Source organism: Bos indicus, chromosome 22, assembly GCF_029378745.1.
Source record: "Bos indicus isolate NIAB-ARS_2022 breed Sahiwal x Tharparkar chromosome 22, NIAB-ARS_B.indTharparkar_mat_pri_1.0, whole genome shotgun sequence".
Lineage (NCBI taxonomy): Eukaryota > Metazoa > Chordata > Mammalia > Artiodactyla > Bovidae > Bos > Bos indicus.
In genome coordinates, this window is record NC_091781.1 from 32,240,320 (window position 1) to 32,263,574 (window position 23,255).

At 40.6% G+C, this 23,255-nt stretch overlaps 1 protein-coding gene across 6 annotated transcripts in view; it reads left to right on the top strand.

Annotated features, from left to right (window-relative positions):
- Window positions 1–23,255, top strand: part of FRMD4B (FERM domain containing 4B) — a 359,361-nt gene that overhangs the window by 319,739 nt on the left and 16,367 nt on the right. For 5 of the 6 annotated variants that reach the window (XM_019984894.2, XM_019984892.2, XM_070776330.1 and 2 more), the window contains 7 exons: window positions 14,449–14,525; window positions 16,326–16,464; window positions 16,947–17,088; window positions 17,995–18,128; window positions 18,224–18,343; window positions 19,782–20,010; window positions 22,803–22,859. In XM_019984894.2, coding sequence (XP_019840453.2) covers window positions 14,449–14,525; window positions 16,326–16,464; window positions 16,947–17,088; window positions 17,995–18,128; window positions 18,224–18,343; window positions 19,782–20,010; window positions 22,803–22,859 — 898 coding nt within the window. The remainder of the gene's footprint in view (window positions 1–14,448; window positions 14,526–16,325; window positions 16,465–16,946; window positions 17,089–17,994; window positions 18,129–18,223; window positions 18,344–19,781; window positions 20,011–22,802; window positions 22,860–23,255) is intronic. The other variant, XM_070776331.1, reaches the window with a different exon arrangement.

The window sequence follows — 23,255 nt, forward strand, 5'->3', positions numbered from 1 at the left end:
GTTGCTTAACCTATTTTCAAACTCAGTTTCCTGATCTGCACAATGGTGATGCCACCAACTACATAGGGTGGTTGTAAAAGTTAAATGAGATTATATTTAGCATTATGCCTGATTTGCAGTCATTACTCCATACCTGGTAATTACTCATTGATGGTGAGGGAGAGAGGCAATAAAGAAGGGTATGAGAAATATTCTTGGATTCCTATTTGATTAAGGAAGGATCCAACATTGCTATAGACCTAGAGCCTTAGTGTACCACCTGAGAGTACCGCTCACATTTTCTATTTTCAGAGGCTGGTAAGCATTCTGCCTCTCTCAGTTCATTCACCACAATGCCCTAAGGTATGATGCAGATTAAAGAGAAAAGTTTTAAATTCAGAGTTATAATCCACAAAGATTTCAGGTATTAAAAATTCAGATCATAAGCAGTTTTTCTTTTAAATCTGCCCTTTCAACATGAAATGTGTCATTGCAAATTCTTTGGGAATATGAAACATACCAGAACTCAGCTTCAAATTGTAGGATATTCACACTTGAAAACGATGAAACTTTATTAAAAAAAAAAAAAGCAAACACATTCCTTCTGGGTTTTTATTGTTCACTCAGTATTTCAAGTCTTCACAAAGTAGACAGTGGGTCAGTGTCTGAGTAAAGTGTCAGTATCTGTCATGGCTGATTTGTACCCCTCCAGCAAGTTATTTCACTGGGGAAAGCCAGAACCTGTCAGAGGTGGGAGGAATAAAAATGACATGCTAGTCAAGGTGTTACAGTAGACCATCGTAGGATAAAATGCTTTTCAAGATTAATATCTTGCTGCATTATAACACTCTAAGAGAGTCTTAAGATACACTTCATTACCCCAGGACATTTCAGGGTGGGGAAGAGGCCTTTAAACATCAGTTAACTAAACTTTTTTTTTTTTTTTTTTTTTAATTATTGGATTTTCCAGTTGCCTAGAGCCAGACAAATTAAGTAACCAGCACAAAAATCTTCCTCTTGCCTTGTCATGAAAGTACAGTGTTCATTTTATTTAAACTCAGTGACTTGCGTATTTTTCTAAGCATGGCCAACTTTTGTGTGTGTGTGTGTGTGTGTGTGTGTGTGTGTTTAGTTGGAGGATAATTACTTTACAGTGTTTCTGTCATACAACGACATGAGTCAGCCATAAGCGTACTTACATCCCCTCCCTCTTGAGCCTCCCTCCTTGTCCCCCCACCCCACCCCCAGGTCATCACAGAGCACCAGGCTGAGCTCCCTGTACTACCCCGCAGCTTCCCACTAGCTGTGAGCACAGCCAACCTGATGATTTCTAAGTCCTGCTTGCTTCCTCCCCCCGCCCCCATCACCATGGACCTCGATTTGAATGCTAGTTCTAATGCTGCTGAAATGCTAGAGGAGGTTAAGAGTAGGAGAGAGAAGATAACGTGTGCTGCCCACTTGTACTTTCTACATCAATACAAAATGAATTGTGGTGTGCAGGGAGAAAAACGAATTGCAGAACCCAAAGACCGGTCCATCCTGTTTGTAAAGTCTATAATTAAGCTCCAGCCACACCAATAATCAATGTGATTGTTAAAACCTTCCACAGAGTCAGTGGGAGGAGAACCAAAGCCTTATAGTATGGATTTGAAATAGAAACCAGTCCTGCACTCTGCTTACCCGCTGGCTGACCTGCAGCTGTCTCTTAGCCTTTTGGGTCTCTGTTTTCTCAACTATCAAAATCAAAGAATTCTGTGTCTCTACCTCACAGCTCCTTATGTGGACCCGATGAGTTAGTGAATTCCTTCATTGACTACTTATTTTTCTTTTCTTTTTAAAACTTTTTATTGAAGTATAGCTGATTTACAATGTTGTGTTACATTCAGATGGATGGCAAAGTGATTCATACAATCGTGAATACATATACATCAATTTTTTTCAGATTTTTTCTCTTATAGATTATTATAAAATATTGAGTATAGTTCCCTGTTCTATACAGTTGGTTATTGTTGGTTGTCTGTTTTATATATAGTATTGTATATATGTCAATTCCAAACTCCTAATTTATCCCTCCCCTCCTCCTTTCCCATAGACATTGCACACACACACACAAAACCTTACAGTTACTTGTTTTCCCCTTCATACCATACTCTAATTTATAGAAACTTTACTGGACAGCACAGGTATTTGTCTTTTCCTCCTATAATTAATCACTATGAGAATTTGAAGCAGATCTTCTAAGACAGGGAACTCAGAGAATTGGATGGGCATTGTTGAGTCTCCATTTCCATCTCGTGACCAGTAGGCAGATGAAAAGAAGCCAAGGCAAGCAGCCTTGTTCATAAAAATCACCAGGTCTAACTGCAAAAGAGTCTGGAAGTGTATCCTCTAGGTGGGTGGCTGTGGACAAAGCCATCACTCAAAGTGTTTTGTTATGAAAAGAAAGGAGGAAAAATAGATCCTGGGGGTGACAAGTAGTTTCTGTCCTTCTGTGTTTGTTCCCTTTGAAGTCTTTCAGGGGGGATGGTTAATGAGAAACAAACAAGTTAGCAGAGCCTGAAGATACAGATTTTGAATAGTCTCTGATGGGAACCAAGGAGACGGAGGGATGAAAAGGGGACAGGTGGGGATGTTTCCTGTGTTCAGGGAAGGCTTCTCTGAGAAAGGTAACATATGAGCTGAGACCTGAAGGGTGAGAAGGAGCCAGGCTTAAAACAAAGCATGGGCTGGTATGTTCATGTCAGAGAACAGTGTATGCTGATGGGAGGGGGACAGGGTGTTATAAAAACTGAGAGACCCCTGCAGCTGGAGCTTAAAGAATGAGTTTGTTCCCTGTAGAAACTGAAGGTGATGGTTAACAAAAATAAAGTGACTGCTGGTCAGGCAAAACCATTAGATTTCTTTATTTCATCTGTTACTCTGTGTTGATAGGCACTTACCGAATGGCTGAATTGTTGGCATATACAGAAAAATGAAAGACAGATCTCTAATAGGACTGACCAGTCCAAATGCAGAAAAACCAGTTAGTATGTAAAGCATGGTAAAGTTTTTCTGTTTCACGAGGCATTAACAGTATTCTTCATTCTGTACTTATAACTAAAGATCAATTTGGCTTCAATTCATTCATCCTTCCGGAACAAAATTCTAGCAATATACTCTGTTTGATATTTTTCCAACAAATTTTCTTGAACCTTTTCTGTTTGCAAGGGCTCTGAACGTGTGCTTTATATTCTTTATCTCATGTAAGGAAAAACCCACATCTTAGTCATCAAGGCCCTGACAATCTACCCGAAAAGACAAAATCATGATTTTTATTGAAAATATTTAAAAAGCAGTGATGGTGGTTTGGCTGCTAAGTTGTGTATGACTCTTTGTCTGTAGCCCACCAGGCTCCTCTCTCCATGCAATTTCCCAGGCAAGAATACTGGAGTAGGTTGCCATTTACTTCTCCAGGGGATCTTCCCCTCCCAGGGATTGAACCTGGGTCTCCTGCATTGCATGCAGATTCTTCACCAACTGAGCCACCAGGGAAGCCTAGGTACCAATTTGTGAGAAGGGATGCCAGCTGTCAGCATCCAGAAAAGTCATGCAGGTATCTCTGAACCACAGGTCAGCACTGGCTATACCAGATACATGCAGCAAACACTCTAGGTACATGCAGCAAACACTCTAGGTACTAACAGGTGTCATGAGATCAGCCCTGAGAGATTAGAGATTTGGCCACAGAAGGAATTTATATGAGATGACATTCTCCTGATCAGATTTTATGTTATGCATTTTCTGATACCCAGGACATCTTCATCTAAACATTTCAAAAAATACTCCGAATGGTTTGTTCCTTGCATTTAAGACCTTATGTTTTATGTGTGCAAGGTTATAATATCACATCTGAAAACCTGAGTATGCACCATTGGGTTGTTGTTGTTGTTCAGTCACTAAGTCGTATCCAACTCTTTGCAACCCCATGAACTTCAGCACGCCAGTCTTCTCTGTCCTCCAGTATCTCCTGAAGTTTGCTCAAACTCATGTTCATTGACTCGGTGATGCCATCCAACCATCTCATCCTCTGTCACCTCCTTCTCCTCCTGCCTTCAATCTTTCCCAACATCAGAGTCTTTTCCAGTAAGCCAGCTCTTCGCATCAGGTGGCCAAAGTATTGGAGCTTCAGCTTCATCATCAATCCTTCTCTTGAATATTCAGTGTTAATTTCCTTTAGAATGGACTGGTTTGATCTCCTTGCAGTCCGAGGGGACTCTTAAGAGTCTTCTTCAGCACCCAATTCGAGAGCATCAATTCTTTGGCACTCAGCCTTCTTTGTAGTCCAACTCTCACATCTGTACATGACTACTGGAAAAACTGTGTCTTTGACTATATAAGCCTTTGTCAGCAAAGTGATATTTTATGGAATTTCAGCACACCAGACACTGAGAGCATGGCCTCTTATTATCTTATCAGTTGCTTTAAGTCCCTCTAGGAGGTAACATTTGCATTTAGAAAACAATCCGGACAGCTATTTATTTCTAAAGGCATTACCTAGTTGAGAAAGAGAGAACTCCAAAAATCATTATTTTATTGCAAAACTTTTATCATCTTCTTCAACACACACCACCTACCAAAGTGGAAGTGAAAGTGAAGTCGCTCAGTCATGTCCGACTCTTTGCGACCCCATGGACTGTAGCCTACCAGGCTCCTCCCTCCATGGGATTCTCCAGGTAAGAGTACTGGAGTGGGTTGCCATTTCCTTCTCCAGGGGATCTTCGCAACCCAGGGATTGAACCCAGGTCTCCCGCATTCCAGGCAGATGCTTTAACCTCTGAGCCACCAGGGAAGCCTACCAAAGCATAGTTATATTACTAACAGTGATGAGTCAGCTTTTCTCAGTCTCTGAACTATCGATGTTGGGGGCCAGATTATTCTGTCCTGCACATGATCTGATATTCAGCAGTATTCCTGGCCTCTAACCACAAGATACTAGAAACAGCCTCCCCTCCAGTGTGAGAACCGAAAGTATCTCCAGACATGGCCAGATGTTCTGGCAGTTGTGGGTGAGGGTGGGAAGTGAAGCAAAATCATCATTGGTTGAATAAGTAAGTAAAATATGAGAGACTCAGAGTCCTTTTCCTACAAATGGCTACTGTAATTGCTGCTCTTTTTTCCTGTGAGGTAGAACTGGGAATTACTCCTTTTTCCTCCTCTTTTCGGTTAACATAACAAATCTCCATAGAGTATTCTTCTCAGATGAGAAAGGTGGGACGCTGGGGACTTTGGAGCCATCCTTGTGCTTGAGTGTGAATCTCAGATCTGCACCTATTTTGCTTTATGACCTTGCTCTGTCTACTTAAGTACCTCTGAGCCCCAGTCTTCTCTTCTGTGAAATGGAGCTAAATGCAGTACCTCCCTATAAGGTTGTTGGGAACACTCACTCTCAGTCACATAAATATTTCACTGGTCAAAGTGGCTGGCTGAACAGAAGGTAGGTCAATTTGGCTTTCTCAAAGCTCATTATCCTACAAAATTCTAATTTTCTGGTACTCCAGAAGGCAAACAACGCTGTCTTCCAACAGCACAAGAGACAACTCTACACATGGACATTACCAGATGGTCAATACTGAAATCAGATTGATTGTTTTCTTTGTAGCTGAAGGTGAAAAAAATCTCTATACAGTCAGCAAAAATAAGACCTGGAGCTTACTGTGGCTCAGATCATGAACTCCTTATTGCAAAATTCAGGCTTAAAGAAAGTAGGGGAAACCACTAGACCGTTCGGGTATGACCTAAATCAAATCTCTTATGATTATACACTAGAGGTGACAAATAGATTCAAGGGATTAGATATGGTAGACAGGGTTCCTGAAGAACGATGGACAGAGGTTTGTAATATTGTACAGGAGGAGGTGACCAAAATCATCCCAAAGAAAAATGCATGAAGGCAAAGTGTTTGTCTGAGGAGGACTTAAATAGCTGAAAAAAGAAGAGAAGCAAAAGGCAAAGGAGAAAAGGAACAGTACATTCAACTGAATGCAGAGTTCCAGAGGTTAGCAAGGAGCGATAAGAAAGCCTTCTTAGATGAACAATGCAGAGAAGTAGAGGAAAATAATACAATGGGAAAGACTAGAGCTCTCTTCAGGAAAATTGGAGATACCAAGGGACTATTTCATGCAAAGATGGGCACAATAAAGGACATAAACAGCAAGGACCTAACAGAAGCAGAGGAGATTAAGAAGAAGTGGCAAGAATACACAGAAGAACTATACAAAAAAGGTCTTAATGACCTGGATAACCATGATGGTGTGGTCACTTCCCTAGAGCCAGACATCCTGGAGTGTGAAGTCAAGTGGGCCTTAGAAAGCATTACTATGAACAAAGCTAGTGGAGGTGATGGAATTCCAGCTGAGCTATTTCAAATCCTAAAAGATGATGCTGTGAAAGTGCTGCACTCAATGTGTCAGCAAATTTGGAAAACTCAGCAGTGGCCACAGGACTGGAAAAGAACAGCTTTCATTCTAATCCCAAAGAAAGGCAATGCCAAAGAATGTTCAAACTATCATATAATTATACTCATCTCACATGCTAGTAAGGTAATGCTCAAAATCCTTCAAATGACGTTTTAGCAGTATGTGAATCAAGAACTTCCAGGTGTACAAGCTGGATTTAGAAAAGGCAGAGGAACCAGAGATCAAACTGCCAACATCCTTTGGATCATAGAGGAAGCAAGGGAATTCCAGGAAAAACATTTGGTTCTTCTTCATTGACTACACTACAGTCTTTGACTGTGTGGATCACAACAAACTGGAAAATTCTGAATGAGATGGGAATACCAGAGCACCTTACTTGTCTCCTGAGAAACCTTGTCTCCTGTTATGGGTCAAGAAGCAACAGTTAGAACCAGATATGGAACAACAGGCTGGTTCAAAATGGGAACGGAGTACAATGAGGCTGTATATTGTCAGTCTGCTTAGTTAACTTATATGCAGAGTCCACCATGTGAAATGCCGGGCTGGATGAATCACAAGCTGGAATAAGATTGGTGGGAGAAATATCAACAACATCAGATATGCAGAGGATACTATTTCTGCTTGCTAATGGCAGAAAGCGAAGAGGAACTAAAGAGCCTCTTGGTGAAGGTGAAAGAGGAGAGTGAAAAAGCTGGTTTAAAATTCAGCATTCAAAAAACTAAAACCATGGCGTCCATTCCCATCACTTCATGGCAAATAGATGGGGGAAAAGTGGAAACACTGATTTCCATTTTCACTTCCAGTGAAAAAAACACATATTTTATTTTCCTGGGCTCCAAAATTGCTGAGGATGGTGTCTGCAGCCACAAAATTAAAAGACACTTGCTCCTTGGAAAAAAAGTTATGACAAACTTAGACAGCATATTAAAAAGCAGAGATATCACTTTGCCAGCAAAGGTCCATATAGTCAAAGCTAAGCTATGGTCTTTCCAGTAGTCCTGTACGAATGTGAGAGCTGGACCATAAGAAGGCTGAGCACCAAAAAATTGATGCTTTTGAACTATGGTACTGGAGAAGATGCTTGAGAGTCCCTTGGACTGCAAGGAGATCAAGCCAGTCAATCCTAAAGGAAATCAACTCTAAATATTCATTGGTAAGACTGATGCTGAAGCTCCAAAAGTTTGGCCACCTGATGCAAAGAGCCAGCTCATTGGAAAAGACCCTGATTTGGGGAAAGATTGAAGGCAGGAGGAGAAGGGGGTGACAAAGAGTGAGATAGTTGGATGACATCACTGACTCAATGGACATGAGTCTGAGCAAACTCCAGAAGATAGTGAAGGACAGGGAAACCTGGCTTGCTGCAGTCCATGGGGTTGCAAAGAGCTAGACAGGAGTGAGCAACTAAACAACAGCAACAAGCTGGCTTGTGGGCACTAAGAGTATACACATCAAGCGTAACTTTTTTTACATGAAAAAAAGTAAGTAATACTATGATTTCTTTTGCTTCAAGTTATAGCAGGGGAATTACTCTGAGTCATTATTTGATGTACAGTCATACACCACGGCTGTGACTATCCCAAATTTAGTCATTTCCAGGTGAATCTGCAGTTAAATGATTAACCTGTGTTATAAGTGCTATTTAAAAAAAAAAAGTTTCTGATGACATCTTTCCTATCATTACCTAGTGTTAAAACTTTGGACCCCGTCAGCTTTCAGCCCATCAAGATTCACACAGACAGTTGAATCCGTTCTGTCCAAGACTTTTCCGTGTCTTTCAGTACTCCAAAGGTCCCCCTTGCTGGTGCACACTTCTCGGCATTTTTTATGTGTTAGGGCATGTCCCTTCTTTTTCTGAGTGCTTCAGACCAGAGGAAGCTTGCTAGCTTGCTGCCATGAGTCTCCCTGTGGGCGTGCCCTTGACCTGTCCCCATGTCCCTCCTCTATGACCTTGGCAATACAGAAACAGTGGACAGATTTCCTACCTAGAGGGTGTAGCAGGAAACGACCAATGAAATCAAAAGAGATAGAGCAGTTTTTACAGAGGCTGACGCTCATGGCTTTGGAAACCTGAGGGACACAGATGTGTCAACAGAATAACTCGACTGTTTCTCATCAGTGGAAAGACAGATATGGGATCAAGACAGCTCTGTTTTTAGTTCTAGTTCTGCTATTAAGTGGGCTTCCCTGGTGGCTCAGATGGTAAAGAATCTGTCTGCAATGCAGGAGACCGGGTTCGATCTCTATATTGGGAAGATCCCCTAGAGAAGGAAATGGCAACCCACTCCAGTATTCTTCCCTGGGAAATCCCATGGATGGAGAAGCCTGGCAGGCTATAGTCCACAGGGTCACAGAGTCCCACGACTGCTATTAAGTGGCTCTTCTCCATTTTCAGAAAAGATGATAAAATAAGGGAATTGGACTGAGAGTCCTTAATGGATACAACTGACTGTATCACTTACTGAATGTTGATTATGAGCCAGGCACTGTGCTAAGTGCTTTGTGAATATAATTTCAACTAAACCCTTCCAACAATCCTCTGAGGCAGGCATTGTTGGTCCCATTTTACAGATGAGGAAACTGAAACTCAGGAAAGTTAATCAACTTGCCAAATAAAGCACATGTATTGAAATCAGCATGTATGCCAAGGCACTCTGATATGGTCCAGTTGGTGCAGTAAGCATCATAAGGGAGGGGACCTGGTCATTATTTTCCAACAAGAACAGGACTTTGCATGTACAAGGTGGACAAGGTATATTTGTTAATTGAAGAAGAGTGTGTAAAGGACAAGAGCTACTTAAGTATGTGACTTCTGGTTTCTTAAAAGTCCTTCTGCTTTTCCTTATAGTCTTTTTTTCTAAAGTTTGTGATCTCAGATATTTAGGAATCACTGTGATTGTAGGATAGGAAGGGGAAAGGTGATTTCTTCCAGTTCTTTGAGTCTATAATGGTGGGGTCTAACTAAATATGAATTATAGATTTCAACAAAATGCCTTAATTATTCAACCCGTGCATCTCATTAAAGCGTAATTGTTGTTTAGTTGCTTGGTTATTTCTGACTCTCTGCAACCCCATGGTCTGTAGCCCACCAGGCTCCTCTGTCCGTGGGATTTCCCAGGCAAGAATACTGGAGTGGGTTGCCATTTCCTTCTCCAGGGGATCTTCCTGACCCAGGGATCAAACCCAAGTCTCCTGAATTGGCAGGCAGATTCTTTACCGCTGAGCCTCCAGGGAAGCCCCAAAGTGTAATAGTGTGTGGCAATTATTCTAAAACTGTCAACTTCCTTTACATCTAAGGATAAAGGGAATAGATTCTGACTATGATTTTATATACACGTTCACTTTTAAAATGGGATTTGATTCAGCTTTGGTTTTCTGTGTCACTTATTACATCTTTGACACTTTGTTTTTCTAAGACAAGGTGATTTGTAACCTAAGGAAACATTCTTTTCCTATTGTAGTTTTTTTAAATTATCTCTTTGCTACTATCACTGTTCTCATTGCTCCTCTTTGACTTTTTCAGTTGTATCTCTATTTATTTTGTAATCTCAAAGTTAATCCTAGCTATTATTTCATCTCTTGCTATCTTCTTCCTTGTTTTGATGCTAAAGGGCACAACTAATCATTCTATATGAGCATAGAGTAGACTCTTCAAAACTGTCACCCACCAGGCTCCTCTGTCTATGGAATTTTCCCGGCAAGATTACTGGAATGGGTTTCCATTTCTTCAGGGGATCTTCCCAACCCAGGACTCAAACCTGCATCTCTTTCATCTCCTTTTTTGGCAGGTGGATTCTTTACCACTGCATCACCTGGGAAGCCCAGAACGAAGTCTGGAAGACCTAATTTATAGTTTTATTGTCACCATACAAGGATTTCCTTTCGTCACTAACACCATGAATTCTAAACAGAACACAATTTCAAATTCAACCCTATTAGTGAGTGCCACATAAACAACAGTAAATACTAATTAATGATTGTCATTAGGCTGGTTTAACAATCGCTTTAGGAAACAGTCCAGTTTCATGCTCTTAACTCTGTGTGGCAAAGCAAATACAATTCTTCTCTCACCCTCACCCCCCTGCAAATCTCCAAGAGTGGGAATTTTGTTTTGGCAAAAAAAAAAAAAAATTCTATTTTAATATGAAAATTACAAATTTTCTCTATACATATACATGCATAAAATATATATAGTGGTGTTTGTGGTTTAGTTGCTAAGTCGTGTCCAACTCTTGTGACCCCGTGGATTGTAGCCTGCCAGGCTCCTCTGTTCACAGGATTCTCCAAGCAAGAATACTGGAGTGGGTTGCCATTTCCTTCTCCAGGGGATCATCCCGACCCAGGAATTGAACCTAGGTCTGCCTGCGTGGCAGGCAGATTTCTTTTCCGACTGAGCTATGAGGGAAGATTCAATATATATAGTAGCCTTGTTCTATCCTGTAAGACAGCATACCCTATAATAGTGCTTCTCTGTACGGGGTCCAGTAAAGCATACTTAGCTCGTTTGTGCCTTCCTTTGAACCTTGATCTTTTTCCTTAAATGGTTTCTTGCAATTCTTCTTCATCTTTCAGGTGATTTATTTAGAGTTGTTTAGTCACTCAGTCGTGTCTGACTGTTTGCAACCCCATGGGCTGTAGCCCACCAGGCTTCTCCATTCATGGAATTTTCCAGACAGGATTACTGGAGTGGTTTATTAACATGTCAGGCCATTTCTCTCTCTCTCTCTTTTTTTCACTGCACTGTGCAGCTTGACTTGCAGGGATCTTAGTTCCCCCATCAAGGATTGAATCCCAGGCCACAGCAGTAAAAGCACCAAATCCTAACCACTAGACCACCAAGAGAAGCTTCCCTTATGACTCAGAGGTAAAGAATCTGCCTGCAATGCAGAAGACTTGGGTTTGATCCCTGGGTCAGGAAGATCCCCTGGAGAACAGAATGGCAACCCACTCCAGTATTCTTGCCTGGGAAATTTCATGGACAGAGGAGCCTGGTGGGCTACAGTCCATGGGGTCACAGAGAGTCAGACATGACTGAGCGTGCATACACTGGAGGCCACCAGGGAATTCCCCATCAGGCCATTTCTCTTAAATAGAGACCCCAGCAAGTCAGGTCAGCCTGGTGGATATCTTTCTAACGTTTTCCCCTTATCCTTCCACTGGCCTAAAATCTTGAGTGATTTTGACCAAAGAGGGACCTTGTATTTACCCTATAAGGAAAACACTGGCCTAAAGGACAGGAATGCAGATTGGGCAATTGACTGCTCGTGCCAGGTGCGTTCCTGGGCGTGTTGAATGAGTAAAGGAATCCACTTCACCTCAGCTCCACTGCCATTTTCCGAGCCTCATCCCGGCTCTCTGAGATCTAGAACTCCAAGATAGTTTAAAAGCACGATGGAAGAATGGTTTCAGAAATTTGACAAGCTAGCTTATTTCCAGCTGCCAGCTAGATCAAGTGCCACTACAGTTAGAAGTGTTTTCCTTGCTACTTCAAACAGTGATAAGAATCACACAGGTAATACATGTCTAAATTAGACGATTCCCAATGGTTAGGAAGTGGAAATCTCACTCTTGTATGAAACAGACCGACCTTTGTTCATTTTATACAAACTTCTATAATTTTTAGAAATTAAAAAAAAAAAAACAGGAATACCAAGAATGTGACAACACCTGCATAACCACTTAAACTGATGATAACAAATATTTTGTTATATTGACTTCATCTTATTTTTATTAATAAAATAAACATGACTAGTAATGCTGAAGTTTGTGGTGCCATGAACCCCTCGTACATTCTACTGTCCTGAACCGCTGTCATGAATGAAGTTTGTGCCATTCCTGTTCACTTTTATACTATTACAGGCACATATGTGAAATCACATTTTGCAAAAACTCCAGGGATCAAACTCACGCAGTGAAAGCGCCAGGTCCTAACTACTGGGCCGCCAGGGAATTCCCCCAACCCCTCTCCCCCATCACAACAACTTTTTAAGATTTAAGTTGGGGAAATGGCTTTGCCTTTCAGACTTAAAAATGCAGTCTCATTCCCATAACTTCATTTGCAAACCCAGTTGCCATCTCATTTTTTCAAATTCTTTAAAATTAGCTGAAACCTTTCACTGTTTAAGTAGGGTTTTTGCTGCAGGGGGCTGTCTGTTCTCAACGCTGGGATGTGCCGAATGGAGAGCCTTGTGTTTCACGTTTGTAAGTGATAAGAGGGGGAGGTGGCAGCTTTACAGAGATCAGGTTTCAAGTCCAGCCCTAGTTTTTATGTGTGTGGGAATGGACGCAAAGGAAAACACAGCTGAGCTGCATTGTGGCTCTTCCTGTCGAACCTGTTCACGGCCAGGGTGAGTAAACCAGGAGCAGCGTCTCCTTCGCCCAGCCTCCAGTGAAATTTGTGCCTGGATTCAAAGCAACTGACTTCCCAGGAAATACCATCTGAATCTCCCCCATACCCCGTGTGGAAAGTGCGTCTCTCTCCCGGGGAAATCTGCCAGAGAGAACTTGGCTGTCCTCTCCCAGATGGAGGAAGGAATGGAACCCGGGTGGTGTCACTTGGAGGAATTGCTGATGTCAGTAGCGTGTCAGCCGTGGGAGGCTCGGTTTGTGAAACTGAGTTACACCTAAGTGTCTTAGGAAACTCTGTGCAGAACTCACCGGAGCTGCCCGGCTGGGACAGGAGGGAGAGGGGGAGGGAGAGAGCACCTCGGAGATTCCCTTCCCCTTGGTATCTCACTTTTGGAACCTTGGGATTAAAAGACATGAAAGCCTGGAAACTACAGAAGTTTTAGGAAATCGGTATGTACCTTTAAGCTCCCACGAATTCCTCTTTCTACCTGGGCGAGGGTTATAGTTAGACGCTAGGTGCTCAGACGACAAAGCGCTGTGTTCTCAGTGGGTGATGGTTTATTTCACTGTTTGAGGTGGAGGGTCCAGTTTGAACAGGTCTGTCTCCCAGCTGTATGTGCGTGGGAACCATCAGCTTGTGCTGTTTCTTTTAGATAAGGTTGGTGAAAAGTCTTGGTTCCTGTACCCCAGGAAATGGTTTTGCTGGTGGTGCATTGCGGAGAAGTTATTTTCTTAATGATTAGAATGTTTTATGAAGATTCTTTGAACGTAAGTTAAAAATCCAGCTAAAGTCTAATAATGGAATGAAATTGCTGTGCTAGTATTTCTCTGACCAAGACTGGGGTGGAGAAGAGGAATTCCCAACTACGAAGTCAAAGTTCAAAGGACAAGCTGGGTCTCAGGCTAATGTGAAGGGTTGGGAATGAACCCAGAAAACGCAGGAGGGCCCACTCAGTTCTGTGAATGAGCTGCTTTTTACAAGTTAAATTTTCAGATGCCCATTGCTAGTAAGTTGTATTTCTCCCACCCAACTGGCAGATAACACCTGGTGCAGCATTAGAGTATCAACAGTGGGAATATGTTGATGAATTCTCTTACAAAAACTGGAAGCTTTAGCTCAGAAACCAAGACAGCAGTGTCAGCATTCACTCCCATCCCACCGAGCCTCCAATTTCTAGCACTCAAGTTTCTGTGGCATTTAGGGGAACTCTTGTACGTGGGGAAATTATCACTGAGAATCACCCTTGCTTGGGGTTCCGTTTTACTTTCACTTTGCATTCTTTTGAAATTTAATCTGTGGTCTTATTGAAACATTCCTTTGAATCTCTTTCCATTTAAATATGAAGTCAACATCTTTGATCAGAAGGCATGTGCTTACTGGAATCTACAATTTCCTTACTCACTCTTTTATTTCGTTGAGTCAAAGGAAAAATAGTATGCATGTTCCCCACAGTTGCTTGGTTTTATTGTTCGGGAAACAGTGATAAAGTGAAGATTACTGTCAAAAGAAGGAATAAACTGGTTTCACGCTATAGTTGGTTTGTGAAAAGGCATATGCCTAATCTCAAACTTAATTCTTGATTTTTTTATTATTAAGCTGATTTCTAGACTTAGTAAAAGTTAACATTAATTAAAGCTGTGTTGCATTTTTGTTTTCTTCATTTCTTAGTTATTCCAATGGAAACAGCTGGAGAACTTATATTTCCGTGAGAAAAAGTTTGCTGTTGAAGTTCATGATCCACGGAGGTGAGAATAAAAGCCTTTTTTTCTGTACGGGTCCAATGACTAGCCACATATGCTGCTATGAATATTCATGTGCACATGTTTTCATTTCTCTTGGGTGCATACCTAGGAGTAGAATTGCTTGATCAAATCGTAACTCTCTTTGACCTTCTGAGGAACTGTCAGACTGTTTTCCAAAGCAGCTATCCCCTTTTACATCCCTACCAAAACTCTGCATGGTTTCATTTTCTCCACATCCTCTAATATTTGTTAGTTTTTCTGTGTGTGTGTGTAAATAGCCATCCTGATGGTGTGCAGTGATAACTCATACTGGTTTAGATTTGCTCACCGAGCATCTTTTCATGGACTCATCGGCCATTTGTCTACCTTTTTTAGAGAAATGTTTATTCAGATCCTTTGCTCATTTTTAAGTTTGCTATTCTTGGTCACTTAAAAAAGTTCCTAAATTATCAACATGAATTAAAGTCAAGATTGTAGGCTCTCCAAGTTCCTCAGAGGAATTCCTTATCAGCTCGCAGTGGTTGCTTTTCAGATATAAGTTTATGGATATTTGGAGGTCAGAGGGATGGAGGAAACAGCTGTGGCAAAAAGATGACCTGGAGATACAAGGCAGATTCCTACAAGGAACACTGGTGCTCTTCTCCCCGCAACCCTGCCCCCATCTTTGCTTCTCTTGCTCTGTCCTCTGACCCTCTCTCTTTTCATCCAGTACATAAGCAGTAATCTGGGCCAGTTTCGAACATGCATATTATCAGACAATATTATTATGCTCATCCTCTGATAGTGCCAAAGCCAGACAATAGCTAGATCTGAGATGCTCTCTTTCCTTGGAGGAAGGTGCTGATCCCACAGGTCATGATCTCTTGATCTTTAAAGTAACACATTTATTCTCACCTTTTTGTGATGGTTGCACATCGCACATCTGTGGTCTTTAATTTGATGTTTTTAGTACAGCCTCCAATGTGGCTAATTCTCATCTGCTATGAAATAATTTTTAATTTCTATTATTTCCAGTATCATGCTTCTGTGCAGAGTACAGAATGTTTATATTTATGTACACAAGTCTACTAGACTTAGGTTTTTCTAAAATATTATATGGTTGACATATTAATAATCATTTTCTCTTAATTACTTTAAAAATTTTCATTTTGTATTAGAGCATAATTGTTTAACAATGTTGTGTTAGTTTCATGCGTACGGCAAAGTGATTCAGTTATACATATACATGTGTCTATTCTTTTTCTAATACTCTGTCCATTTTCTCATCTGCTTTTGAAGATGTGTGTTTGTATTGTTTAATATACTGCTTTTATGAGGAGATACCCAAGTGTGATTGGCTTTCTCATAAAAAGGAGACAATCAGAGGCTTGGTCCTTGAAGGCAAGGGTGTGGCAGAGGAAAAACAATTAAGGAGATACTTTGTTACAATGTTACCCACTGGGTACATTTGATATGCTGCTGCTGCTGCTGCTGCTAAGTCACTTCAGTCCTGTCAGACTCTGTGCGACCCCATAGATGGCAGCCCCGTGCAACCCCATAGATGGCAGCCCACCAGGCTCCCCCGTCCCTGGGATTCTCCAAGTAAGAACACTTGAGTGGGTTGCCATTTCCTTCTCCAATGCCTGAAAGTGAAAAGTGAAAGTGAAGTCGCTCAGTCGTTTCCGACTCTTAGCGACCCCATGGTCTGCAGCCTACCCGGCTCCTCTGTCCATGGGATTTTCCAGGCAAGAGTACTGGAGTGGGGTGCCATTGATGTTATGCTGGGCCAGAAACAAATCATGAGTGCTTTCCTTAATCTTTTAGGATTTCAGTATCCAGAAGAACTTTTGGGCAGAGTGGCCTCTTCGTGCAAACGTGGTATGCGAACTCCTCTCTCATCAAGTCCATCTGGGTAATGGCAATTAGTCAGCATCAGTTTTACTTGGACCGGAAGCAAAGCAAAGTAAGTAACTGAAAGTATTTCTACAAGGACAAAGTCCCATCCCTCATTTACTTTCCATTCAGAAGATAAACTTTCTTAGAAAAGATGCAACCTCATGCGTTTTTGTTTCTTGAGTCTTGTGGGTTTTTTTTTTAACTTTACTACCAGTTGTTTTAATTTTTCTTACATTTAACAGATGGGCAACCTATAGCCTGCTCTGAAAGTTGTAAGATTCGCCAACTTTTAGGCATTGTGTGAGTCTGTGCACTCATGACTTTTTTATGTTAATGATTGAACTATACCATGAGGAAGAATCATGCGTGATTAATAAAACATTTTAGTGACAAAGCTGAAGTCTGAATTTTTTTCTGAAAAATACCACTATAGTATATAAAAGTTCTGTATCGTCCTTTGTGTTGACATTTTTATTCCATATTAACTGAATCGTTTTATTAATTTAAAATAGGTGTGACTGAATGAATTCCCTTTCCATGTTGTGTTAGGCAAAAATCCCTTCAGCCAGGAGTTTAGACGATATCGCAATGGACTTGACAGAGACAGGAGCACCAAGGGTCTCCAAACCGGTGACACTCGAGGCGAAAAGCCAGTTCATTATGGCAAGCAACGGCAGTTTAATTTCCTCAGGTAATATTTTTGGATTAGAGAGTGTGCGAGCCATCTATATCTTAATGTACTTTTATTTTTTTTGGTTGTAAACCACTTTTAAATGTATCTTTTAACCCATTATTTCCAGAATAAGTAAGCATATGAGAGAACCTATAGTATACAGCAGTTTTGAATAAAATTTTGAAATTAGTTTTTAAAAGAATATGAAGCAAGTTAAGTTATAAAGTTCAGGTTGTATAATTAACACTAGATGCTCAGACAGTGAGTGCCTTGGGGTAGCTTGCAAGAACATTTTCTCCCCATCAGGTCCAGAAGCTTTTTCTTTCTCCAGTGTGTAGTTTTTGATACAGACAGTCATCTAATTTTCCATTTAACATAAAATCAACCATGATTACAACCCTTGAACTCCATCTCATCCCCAAAGTGATTTTTGCTCCCAAATCCTTACTCTGCAGACATTTATATGAGAGTATCACTAAGTATACATAAGTCACTAAAAATATTCTCATCTAAATCCCATTGTCTGCTTGTGAATCTGAAACACAGAATATCCCCTTGCCTTGCTTACTTTCCAAAAGAACATTCCAAACAACTATCTCCAGGAACATCTTACCTTCTCTCTTGCTCAGAAAAATGAATTTTTTCATTGAGTGTGTCTAAAACATTAAACATTTTATCATTGCTTCCCAAATGACTGAACCGAAATGCAAAAGGCGTATATTATTACCAGGTTCTGTTGGATGCCCAGAAGCATGAGAAAATGTTCTCCAGTTTCCTTTTATTATGTTCAGAAACAAGGAGAAAAGAAAGAAACTATTATTAAATAGCAGGTTTGGCTTAAAAATCCTTTGTCCTCTGAAAAGGAAGGAAACATGCCTGTATAAACCTTCCCTGCCCTCCCTCCCCACCCCCCACCACCTCCAGGTTCTCAAGACTCAGAAGTCAGTGAGGAGCAAAAGAGAGAGAAGATCCTTGAACTCAAGAAGAAGGAAAAACTGTTGCAAGAAAAGCTCCTGAAGAAAGTTGAAGAGCTTAAGAAGATCTGTTTGCGGGAGGCTGTGAGTGTCTTCTGCTTTGGGGAACATTTCAAATTGTGTTTGACAGTTCCAGCCAGGGTCAGTAATCTCCCTCTTGGTTCTGTCCTGTTTTATAGGAGCTCACAGGCAAAATGCCCAAGGAGTATCCTCTGAATGTAGGTGAGAAACCTCCTCAGGTCAGAAGGCGTATAGGTACCGCGTTCAAATTAGATGACAACTTGCTGCCAAGTGAAGAGGTATGGGCACCCGTTCTGAGCACTTCTGTCAACAGTGAGGCAGAAAAGCTGTCAGTTGAATGTAGCTGACTTGTTCCTTTGGGTTTTGGGTTACTGCTGTACATTTTTATCTCACCAGCTAAAGGTGATCATGGAGACCAAGTTGAATTCTTTCCTTCATGCACAGTTTAGTTAATGTTGAGTTCTCATGACTTTACTCCTCCAAACAGAGAGAGTATTAAATGAACTCTATTTCTAAATTGAGAAACATTATTTTAAGAATTAATAATTCAGCACTAGAGTCTCCCACTTAAAACCAAGTAGCCTTTGGCAAATCATTGACCTCTCTGAAGTCTCAATTCTCTGGTTTTCTCATCAATAAAATGGGGGTAATGATTGTTCTTCCCTCTGAGAGATGCAAGGAGTATTCAGTGAGATAACACACGTATAACACTTTAGGTATAATAAAGTTAAAAGATTTGTTAGCCAATATAGATGATACTTTCCTATTTGTATGTCATCAGACACTATGACCCTATTCATGTTTCTTGTAGAAATTTGGCCATCTTGGCTTTAGAAAATAGTAGTGATTTCCATTCATAATAAAGTTAGCATTGCTGTTGTTGTTTTTTTTTTTTTTTGATGGTTTTTCTTTTTCTTTTTTTTTTTAATTTTATTTTGTTTTTAAACTTTATATAATTGTATTAGTTTTGCCAAATATCAAAATGAATCCATCACAGGTATACATGTGCTCCCCATCCTGAACCCTCCTCCCTCCTCCCTCCCCATACCATCCCTCTGGGTCGTCCCAGTGCACTAGCCCCAAGCATCCAGTATCGTGCATTGAACCTGGACTGGCATCTCGTTTCATACATGATATTTTACATGTTTCAATATTTTAGCATTGCTGTTTATTAAGTGTTCAGTGTATACCCAGCTCTGAGCTAAGCAATGCACATACATTGTTTCCTTTCATCTTCACCATAGTTTCATAAAGTGGATGTTACATCCATTTTACAAGTAAAAAAAACTGAAGCATTAAAAATTAAGTAATATATCCAGGGCCATGCAACCAGGAGTTACCCAGAAAGAATGGATATTTTATCCATTTATCTGTTTTTATCCAGTTTATCTGTTTCTGAAGCTGTGCATATGACTATAACATTCTCTGGCTATGAATCTTGGGTGAAGGATCCCTTCTTGAAAAATATGATCCTCATCTAACCAGTTGAATGAATGGAAGGTCAATTCCCTTCTTTGAAAAGGAAAGAGAATTGGACTGTTAAAGTAAATGGAGGGAGGTCTTATCTTCTAGGAAGGTGTTTGAGAATACCTAAGGAGTAAAACTTAGGAAGATTTCATTCACAAAGAGCATCTGATGTGAGAATGCATGAGAAAGAAAAATTTTATTATCAAGGACATATGAGAGTGACCGTGTATCTCCTGCATGTGAATGCAGGATCCTGCTTTGCAAGAACTGGAGAGCAATTTCCTAATACAGCAAAAGCTGGTTGAGGCTGCGAAGAAGCTTGCCAATGAGCCCGACCTTTGCAAAACCGTGAAGAAAAAACGAAAGCAAGATTACACGGATGCAGTGAAAAAGCTTCAGGAGATTGAAAATGCTATAAATGAGTATCGCATTAGATGTGGAAAGAAACCCAGCCAGAAAGCAACAGTTATCTTACCAGGTTAGTAACTAGTGAGGTTTTTTTGAGTCACCTAAGTCAGTCCTCTTGATGGAATGTACCGTTTCCAAACCAGTTCGTTTGATGAGAGAGAAAAGAATGGATTGATCCTTAAGTTTCTTAGGATAAAAATGATTCGGAATTTCATTCTTACAAGTATGTTAACTTGGTCTTCTGTGACCTTCTCATTGTTGTAAAACTATACTATTGTATTGCTTTAATTTTCAGGATGAAAGAGCTTTACACAGCAATATTAGTTCCCAATAAGAGAGATTCACCTCTAACTGGCCTGATGTCATTGCAAGAAATATATTTGAAAACACAGAGTATTAAGACAGCTGGGCCCTACATAATAGTTTCTCAGAGATTTTTAATGCGGCAGACCATATATATTTTCTAAGGACCTATCCAATATATGTGGATAGAAAAGAACTCTTACAATTACGGTTATTTATAGAGGCTATTTCGGAGAAGGCAATGGCACCTCAATCCAGTATTCTTGCCTGGAAAATCCCATTGACGGAGGGGCCTGGAAGGCTGCAGTCCATGGGGTCGCTGAGGGTCGGACACGACTGAGTGACTTCACTTTCACTTTTCACTTTAATGCATTGGAAAAGGAAATGGCAACCCACTCCAGTGTTCTTGCCTGGAGAATACCAGGGACGGGGGAGCCTGGTGGGCTGCCATCTATGGGGTCGCACAGAGTTGGACACGGCTGAAGTGACTTAGCAGCAGCATAGAGGCTATTTATGGACGTATGTTCCTGTTGTATTATGAAATGCAGAAGGCAGAATACAAAATTGTAGCCAAAACATAGTCCTGACATTGTATAAATATGTACACATAGAGACTGGTTGGGCAGGAGTTCAAAAATACTAATAGTTGTAGAATTTCATGTCAATTTTCTTCTTAATTCTCTTTAGTATTTTCAAAATTCTCAACATCATGTATCTAAAACTAATATTCAGAAAAAAATTAAACTGAAAAGTCTCATTTAGGTGGATTTCAAGTCCAACAGGCCTTCCATGTTTATTAGAATAAATTTTAGAATTGATCATTGGTTGAAATATGATTACTTCTTTTGATTCCAAGACTTTCCACCCTCCCCCCCATTTAAGCATCTGTGAAATTGGGATAATTCTTATACTAGATGAGGCATTACAGTTATGATCAGTACTTTTTCTTTTTTTTACTGGAATATCAACCAATTATACATCTTAGATTTGACAAAATATGGTAATGAGTTTTAAAGTATGGGCATATGATTTGAAAAGCAGAGATACAGCTTTTTAGTAAGTGAATGCATGGACATCAACACACACGTGTTTGTCAACTACAGCTGGGGAATTTAGGATGGTTTTGACTCAATGCAAAATCCAGTTGGCCTCATTGGTGGCCATTCTGGACCCATAGGAGATGGGTAGTGAGCAGGTCACTTAACTTTGATAGCCATTTGTCGTGGCCCATTCATCTCCAACTGTGTAAGATTCCAATGTTATCCTTTACAGTAACTGACATTCAGGCAGCACCGATGCCAATGGTTGAGTATATATCGGTGGATTATTTTTAAAGCCTGCCTGACAGCTGACTATACTGGCATCTCGCCTTCAAGCTCTACCCTGTGTCCCATTAAGAGACAGTCCTCTTGGCTCTGATAGAGATTAATTTTAGATTGGATGGGGAGATTCACTTCATAATGGCTTCGAAGCTTACACTGAGGTGTCACATTTGCCTGTAACCTTGCCCATCCTTGACAACTGAATATGGAAAGATTTGCCAAAGCACATCAACACATCAAAGATGTCACTTTTTAAAAAAAATTTTATTGGAGTATAGTTGTTTTATAATGTTGTGTCAGTTTTTGCTGTACAGCAAAGTGAGATGTCGCTTTTTGCCAAACCCGTTTTGTAACATTTGACAAGCACCGGTAATAATCACATTTTTATGGACATTTCCAACCACCAGACTTCTTTCACTAGAATACTGTATGTAGGTAACCAAAGTAATAAGTATAGTTAATATTTATTGAGCATTTGTCTTGTACCGGGAGCAAGGCCAAGGGCTTTACCTCTATTATGTCATCGAATGCCCACCAAAGCGCTAAACACGAGGTACTATTTTCATCCCTATTTTAGAGTTGAGCCAAATGATGCTTGGAGAGATTAAGTAATTTGCCCAGGGTCATCCAGCCAATAAGTGACAACACCAGGCTTTGAATCCAGGTCTGTTTATTTCAGTGGTTCTCAACCAGCAGCAATTTTGCATCCCTGGGAAATGTCTGCAGGCGTGTTTGATTGTCAAAACTGAGGGTGGGGAGGGTACTGATATCCAGTAGTAGAGGCTAGAGAGCCTACAGTGCAAAGGACAGCACCCCCCAACAAAGAATCATCCAGTCTAGGATGTCAGTAGTGCCACCCACTGTTAGGAAACCCTAGTCTGATTCAGAAGCTTCCGTACCACAAATGTCCTCACTCTATCAAGAAAAAGCCCTTCTCTTCAGGAGAGAGCTCAAAAAATAAGTTAACCTAACAGTGCAGTAGATTCTCAAAGTAAGGTTCTCAAGTCTGTTCCATTGTAAGAAATAATCCAGTGTAATATTTGTATAGTAGGGAAGATGTTTATGTCTTAAGTGGTCAATGAGTCCATTCTCACAAAGTTAATTACTCCTAATGCACTGTAACTAGTTGCATTTATCTAAGTAAAACTAAGATGCACTCCATTGAGAATTGTTTTATTGAACTATTAGGGGTGTCCAAAGGCACCATTGTACTAAAGATAGTTTATTTTGTTCACAGAAGACATCATCCCATCAGAAAGCAGCTCCTTGTCTGATACTACCACCTATGATGATCGTAAGTAGCTCTCCCTTTTCAATTTAAAATGTTACATATTCTGAAATACTAAGAAAGGTTTTGAGTAGGAAAGCCTATTTATTACTCTTTTGGGAAAAGTAGAATCAACTAGCTTACATTTATGAAGAATGGTTGGGAAAGGGCTTAAGATTAGCTTTTACACAGGTTGTGCTGTGCTGCGCTTAGTCACTCAGTTGTGTCTGACTCTTTACAACCCCATGGACCGTAGCCCACCAGGCTCCTCTGTCCGTGGGTATTCTCCATGCAAGACACTGGAGTGGATTGCCATGCCCTCTTCCAGGGGATCTTCCCAACCCAGGGATCGAACCCAGGCCTCCCTTTACACAGGTTAGCTCAGCGTAAAATATAGTACCATACAAATCACATGACTTCAAT